This window comes from Ascidiella aspersa, chromosome 9 (assembly GCF_963924565.1).
Source record: "Ascidiella aspersa chromosome 9, kaAscAspe10.2, whole genome shotgun sequence".
NCBI classification, from domain to species: domain Eukaryota; kingdom Metazoa; phylum Chordata; class Ascidiacea; order Phlebobranchia; family Ascidiidae; genus Ascidiella; species Ascidiella aspersa.
In genome coordinates, this window is record NC_139455.1 from 15,448,609 (window position 1) to 15,456,345 (window position 7,737).

The 7,737-nt window shown below is 35.1% G+C and overlaps 1 protein-coding gene across 1 annotated transcript; it reads right to left on the reverse strand.

The window, feature by feature from the left end:
* Positions 1–5,070: 5,070 nt before the first annotated feature.
* Positions 5,071–6,695, reverse strand: LOC146133199 (uncharacterized). Its single transcript, XM_083397984.1, has 3 exons — positions 6,420–6,695; positions 5,807–6,057; positions 5,071–5,308 (listed from the first exon to the last, which is right to left on the reverse strand). Exons 1-3 carry the CDS (start codon positions 6,685–6,687, stop codon positions 5,117–5,119), a joined length of 711 nt encoding a protein of 236 aa, XP_083254110.1. The 5' UTR covers positions 6,688–6,695; the 3' UTR covers positions 5,071–5,116.
* Positions 6,696–7,737: the final 1,042 nt, after the last annotated feature.

Genomic DNA, 7,737 nt, shown 5'->3' on the forward strand with positions numbered 1-7,737 from the left:
GCTCCTGGCGTTCTGTAATTAACGCTCCTTCGTTGGACGAATCAAGTTCACATCAGCCCTATTGTTTTCTTGTCAACAAGACACACATCGAACGCCGCCTTTAAGTTCAAAATTCGTTTTTAGGAAGACAAATTATGGCCTTCTTTTGGAACTAAAATAATGTATTGAAAGTAAATACACCTTTAGTTAGAATTGACTTTAAAACCGCCTTGATGAGAATATATTAAAATTTAATTTTGTGTGACTAAAAACATAAGAACAGTGCTTCTTAAAGGGGGAACCACTTGGCATTTTGAAATTGGGAAGGAAATTTGTTTTGGCGAGGAAAATGGATAAAAAAGTTATTTATTCGGTTATATGCAATAATGTAAAGAGTATATTAGGCCCATTATAAGCTAAGTCTATTGTTTTTTCACAGTTACACCCTTGTAAAAAGTATGCATCAATGCAGGAATATATACGTATAAAATGAATACCTACATGTCATACGTTCAAACAAACTCAAATATAGCAGATGATTAGCGCATCCAAATTCCGTAATAAGTCTTGGCTTTCAGCGCTGCCTATTGCAGTTTTACATATTCATTTTAATTTTGTCGACTCTTTATCTGTAGGTTTGATATTCTGTCAGCAGGGTACATCGAATTATCATAAAAAAGGTATAATATTTCGTGGTTTTGCTGGGGAGCAAGAATCACTGCATTAGAGCAACCTATAACAAAGACCGACAACTAATTGACACTAAATTAGTTTAACCCATTTTTCAATCTTAAAATTATATTGGGTTTACTTTGACTTTTTATTATTTTACATGGTTTGAGACAAGTTATTTTACGCTACAATATTTTTCACTACCTTTTACGACCATTGTATAACTGTAACTCATATTTTATTAACATCGAGAGTGGACACAAGTATCATAAGAGTACGTGCATATAATGTTAGTAATAGCTGGATATTATCAGGTACGACAACCACACAATAGCATACTATATTACATTTTGTCTTGATTGTCGCTAAGTGTTGAGACTCTTTATAAACTTCTTTTTCAAATATGGCGCTCCTTAAACATATGGGACAATGAGGCACAATAAGCAAAAAACGTTTTGAAATGACTTATTAAGTATTTTGTACAAAATTACTTTTCTTGGCTTAGTCTTTCGGAAACACAACGTGACTTGGTGTTTTGATTAAATAATTTTTCGTAAAAGTAGCTTAGTTTAATCCCCAATTCTCCTTGTAAAAGAGTTATATATTTAAATTACGTTTTAGTTGTATTTAATAAGTAAAATATCGCTCCGAATTGGATAAGGTGATAAGTTTTTTTCATATTTTGATGCAAATTTCTTGACTTAGACTTGGCTTGCTATGACAATGACTTGGAGTGGGAATTGACTTCCATTTTTTTGCTAACGATTTGACTTGTACGTGAGTCAATTTATCAAGGACTTGACCGAACTGAAGTTTTTGGCTTATATTTTAAACATCCTCATATTTAAAACATTGTAATAACGCTACAATTCTTCGTTTTTTAAGGTTTTCTCATTGGTTGCTGTATTTTTGACTGATTACTAATATCTTTAAAACGTTTGTGTTCTTTTATAAAATTTATGCATTCTCTATAAAAGTATCAAGCAAAAGCTAAAAATAGGAACACACTGTGGTATTATTTTTCCCAATCCAACTAGTTTATACCCACCTCACTTTCTATAATCTATAGTTTAATTTTGTGTCTTCACGCAACATGTTTTGTTGTGCGTATATGTTTTGTTGTGTGTGGACAGCTAATTTTAATGTGTGTCAATCGTAAGGCTAGGAATAGTGCAGGTTTTGACATTCAGTTTATTTAAGGATGCTGTATAGAAATAAGTGTTGTAAACAAGTCATTTTGAAAAGTCCCAGTCAAGTCATTTGTGAAATTACTTTAGGTCCAAGTCAAGTTTTTTTCAACAAATAGGCCTAGCAAGTCAAGTCCCAGTCTAAGTCATCAGTTGCCCACATCAAGTCGCACTCAAGTCATTATTATAGCAAGTCATCTCCAAGTCAAACCACTAACATACCACTAAAAAGATTAACATTAAAAGTAGTAAACTCGTCCGATTATATGAGCAGTAATTCAACTAAAAATAACAAAAATAAACGTAGCAATCTAATTGCGTTACGTGCAAAATTTGTGATAAATAGCTCAGTTTTATAGTAAATGTTAAAGGAAACACTTAATTTCGACCCATGTCATTTGACCCAACGACATAAGTACTTATGTGCTCACCATTTCTAATTTCTAAGTAGGAATAGTCGGATTCATTGCCAACAGGCTAAATAGATTACACTTAAAAAGAGTCAACATGAAATAAACTTAAAAACATGAAATAAACTTAGAAACTTAGTTTTATGGCGCATTTGTCATAGTTTAAGAAAACATAAAAATATTAGTACATTTACTCGCACAAAGTTTTAAAAGTTAGAGGATTGTGACTACTAACAAAATTGTCATTTTGCAAAGATGTTAAAGTTTGCTCTAGTCCAGTGATTCCCAAACTTTTTTATTACGTGGCCCAAATTTGGTTCGTAAAACAGTTCGCGGCACACCATGTGCCGTAAATCTTTTCTTGTACGATATTTAACCAATTTTATAAATGAGACATATCGCCCTGGATAATATATAAAGCGAACTTTAATCTAACAGTAACTAAATAATCCTTTTTTCAGTTTTAAATGAAATTGAATATCTTTTTCAACAGACTGAATTTCAAAAGTGCACTGCCGTGTTAATTGCGTAGCGAAAAAAACTTAAGACTACCCACCAGGGCTGGGGACCCGGAGCCCGGAGCTAAGCATTTTCTCTGGAGCCAGAGCCGGAGCCGGAGCCATTGTTATTTTTTTTTGTGGAGCTGGAGCCGGAGCCGGAGCCATTTTTATTATTTTTGTGGAGCTGGAGCCGGAGCCGGAGCCATTTTTATTATTTTTGTGGAGCCGGAGCCGGAGCCCTTTTTATTATTTTTGTGGAGCTGGAGCCATTTTACAATTTGTGGTGCTAAAGCTAAGAAATTATATTTTGTTCCATCTCCAACGTTATTTAGCCAAAAGCAATTTTTAAAACTTGCCATTGAATAAGTGATTGGTGGCACCGGAGCTGGAACCGGAGTCATTGGGTGTGTGTTTGATGGCTCCGGAGCTGGAGCCGGAGCCAAAGGATATGAGTTTTACTACTCCGGAGCTGGAGCCGGAGCCAAAGGTTTGAGTTTTACGACTCCGGAGCTGGAGCCGGAGCCATTTAATAATTGCCTGATGACTCCGGAGCTGGAGCCAGAGCTAATGCTATTTTACGGTGGCCCCCCAGCCCTGCTACCAACTGATCGAGGCGTCAACTTATTTCGTTAAAAAAATACTTTTGGGAAACGCGATAATATGAGTTGGCGAAACTTTGATTGGTAGTTGTAAGGTAAGCATCAAATTATATAGTTGCTGTATTGTCACATTAACTCTATGGCCCACTAAAAATGGTCTCGTGGCCCACTACTGGGCCATGGCCCACAGTTTGGGAACCATTGCTATAGTCTAATAATCAATGGAACAAACCTTTGCGAGTACGAAATTATTAAGTTAAAAAAATGTTAATTTAAATATGATCGTTGTACATTCGATGTTATGTTCATATTTAAATAAGCACAGTCATGGTGTGCACAGCCTCTACAGCGCCCTCGTGCTGAAAAGTTTGATTAAAACAGACTACGCAAAAATGAAAAAAAAAACGATTTCTAATATAGTTTGGGGAAGGGTTGCATGGCTTGGTATCAATGGAACCGCCCCTGCTTAAGATATACTGTTTTAAATATATACGGTATTCGTTGACGCTAATGTTAACATAACAAATCTTACAAAGTGTTTAATTGAGACCTATATCGCCCTCCGACGGTTAAAACGTCAAGTCGTACAGATATAATCAAAATATGTAAGAAAGGTGATTTTAGAATCTTTGTTGTTTTTAACAGATATGGAACATACAGATGCATGTTATTTCGCACTAGGCACGGTTGAGACACGCTGGACTATTTTTTATGTGCGGTCAAACTCTGTGTAGTTCAGCATCACCCAACATACCGCGATGTCAGGACAACTTTTAAGGAGAACTCACACCATCCAGCAAGAAAACAGAGCTTAAAGGGTAAATGGGAAGAGAAACATTTCCCAATTTCAAATAGTTAATAAACACCTTCTTTGGTGTGATATGTTGCTGGTAATTAAGTACTCTTTTTAATGCTTAATCTTTTTTTGGCTCCCTGTAGAGTTTAAAAATCAAATTTGGCTCAGATGCTAACAAAGGTTAAAAAGGACGATTTTCTACCATAAGGATAAGTTACTTATCAATAATAATGTTTTAAGTTTTAATATATGTAAATGAATAACGTATGTTCACCTCTAATTTTTATAAAATAAAACGCCTTTCATAAACTAAATTTTAGTTTGCAATGAACAGATTTTTATTTGTGTCATTGTACGTTTTAAGGAATGCCAAAAAATATAGACAAAAGCATTGTTTTAACTGATGAAATGAAATATGTTCCTTCCTTTAATAAATTAAAATGACAGACAATGATGTATTGACTTTAAACTCATGTCAAATAAATGAAATAAGATGCCACCCAATGTTAATCTTTAAATTGGTTTCTCTAGGCACACAATTCTGGTTTTTCGACAACCAAATACATATAATGTTAATTAGCCTGATAACATATCTAAATATATTGTTTTTGTCACTGAGTTAACAAAGGCTGAATTCTCTAATTGAGCTTGCCTTTTCTTCAAATTTCGGGTCATAATAAGACTATAAACACAGGTTAAGCTTGTAATAGACGAAAGATTGTAAATAATATAATATACTCGGTGCCCCCGAGGAAACCCAGCTTACACTTTTAACGCTCGTTGGTTAAGTACATCGAAACCATTTCTCCGCGATGAAATTTCACTGAAGATACATTGATTTGTTCGTACAACTTTAAAGTTTTATTTAAATCCCATGGTATACACCGTTGGGCCGTACGAATGAAAAAAAGTTTTTTTTTTTTTTTTTTTTTGAAAAATGAAATATCTGCACAGGAAAGCAAAATTTATCACTTCACATTGAAAAACTACACAAGGGAACAGGATAGCCATGCCCATGGTCTATGTTGAACATTCCTTCGGATTTTCTTGACAAGCTTGTTGGAATGGATATTCCCATCCAGTGGTGGGCACGAGTCGATCGCGGGTAACCAGGATACCAATTCACATACGAAGGCCGTCCTTTTCTGTTTAACACCAATCCTGACTGAAGTACAAAATCATTTTTTTGTATACCTGCCATAGTGGTTACTAGGGCAGTGGAATAACAAGCCGTTATTCACCATGTTTTTGATGTAGTTCGGCATAAGTTTTGCGAAAAATACAGTATGTGTGTGATCACAATGTCCGACTATGATGCTTAAAATTCGTTGTTATTTCTGATAATTACCTTTTGAATATATTTTGTTAAACAATATCTTGTCCAAAACATTTTTAGAGCATAAGGAAATTATTAAAAAACTTTAAATTGTTGTCTTTTGTATGGTGCTATTAACATGTAGGCTTTTGACGTTATTTAAAACCGTTTTTATTTTCTTTCGACTTGAGGATACTTTAGTGTTAATTGAGTCATAGTTTGAAAAAAAATACATGCGAAAAAAATATCTAGGTGCCACAGCGCTTGAAACGAAAAAAACATGTACTATACTAAAACTTTTGAGGTGGCATTTTCTCAAAAGGTTAAAAGTAACTCTTAAAAACTTACCGTTCGGTTGTAGGATGATGCGAGCCACAATTGAACAAAGTCAAAACTGTACGCGGTGTAACCATTCCAGACCCGCTTAACGTATTTTAGCGCGAGATCATAAATGACTTTAGTATCGAGATCTGCGAGTCGACCACCACGGTCGCTGCACATTGCTACCGCCTCAGGTCTACGTTTTCCTGGCCCAGATGTGTAGAGAAGCTGTATACACCGACCTTCGTACGCTATTCCGTTGCAAATTATTCTGTTCTCTAAATATTGAATTACGGTGCTATCGTGACCACATATAATATAGGTTTGAATTTCTTACAAAAAGAAACTCTAGTACAAAGAACACGGGGATGTGATTTGTTTCAAAACAGAAATGTTTATAACAAAATTTGTGTTTATTTATTGGAACCAAAGGCAAATATGTAACATTAGGTTTGTTTGAACAAGCTGCTGTGCCGTTTTTTCAGTAAAAAAACGAGTGTGCTTGTTTGTAAAAACGTAAATTGCTACAATTTACAGATAAATTGAAGGCGCCACTTTTATCTCCATAAACTGTTGTACAGTATAACTTATAAACGCTTTAGTGTGGGACAAACTTCTACACTTCACCATATCGGCTTACCGTTTAATTTTGAAACGACTCTTTGATCGACGGCGTTCCAATCAATTGTTGCATTTTCGCCTTTGGGTCCTGTCGGGCCAACAAATCCCCTTGGGCCTGATTTCCCCGGAGGCCCACGTGCACCCAAAACAGGGGTCTGAGAACCTGTCACGAAAACTTCCCGTACTGCCTTGCAAACGAAATATCCGCTTTGTTGGGATTCTACAGGATCGTTGAAAGCAGTTAAAACAACGAAAATAAAACTAATGAGGCACATCGCCAACTTCATTCTTAATTTTGAAACACGTAAGTTTAAAACGACTTTTAATTTCACTGAGGATCGACCGACTATTTATATACTGAGGAACTTAATCGTTCGTCATGCTGATATATTTTAGTTTTCATGAAACAAAAGACTATAGTATTCTAGAGTGTGGTGTTTTTCGTGTATGCTTGGTTTGTGTTGGTGACGTAATAGAATGGATCAATTCGAACAAAGAAAGTCTTTGTCGCCCTGCTTTTAGATTTTTCACTTGTATGAGTTTTAAACCTTTTTTACTTATGTAAGGTTGCTTTGTTCTTCGCTTATAATAAGTTATGAAATAACAAGCTATTTTGCTTCTCGAAAAGAAATAACTTCGTATGGTTTTATGTTTTGAATTCAATAATTCCATATTATCACAAAACCAATAAACGCTTATTGAGAATCTTGTTTATTCAAGGAAAATTGAAATGAAAATGTTGACGCAAATGGTCAAAATACGAGTTTTTAAAAGTCGCTTAGCATGTAGGCGAAAACTTCTGTTTTTTTTTTAGGCAAAAACTTAGCAATATTTTTTTATAGCAGGGCTTTGTATGCTGGGTTAAGCGACCCTGCAGTGTTGTGGTTCGCGAGTAGACCCACATCATTCGCGAGTAGACCCACATCATCTTGAAACAAATTTATATAATTGCACTTTTTTTAGCTAACTTTGTAAATTTTGAAACTATATTGCTTTCTATGAATTTTCAATCTAAACAGAGTCTTACTTTGCTTGGCGAATGAGTATTAGTGCCAAAACGATTCTATTTGTCACTCGTGAAGGATCGCTGCAAGATTCAAATAATTTAAGGGGTCGCATTTAAAAAAAAGATTTTGGAAGCCCTGACACCCAGAACGATATTTTATTTTTTTTCAATATTATATTTGCATAAATGTTAGGCTTATACGTGTTTCTTCCTTTTACGCAATTGTGTCTCTTGTCGGCAAGTATATAGGCCAGTGGTTCTCGACCTTTGTAAGCATCTGAGCCAAATTTGAACAGTCGATTTTAAAAGGAGCCGCAAAGCGATCAAGCAG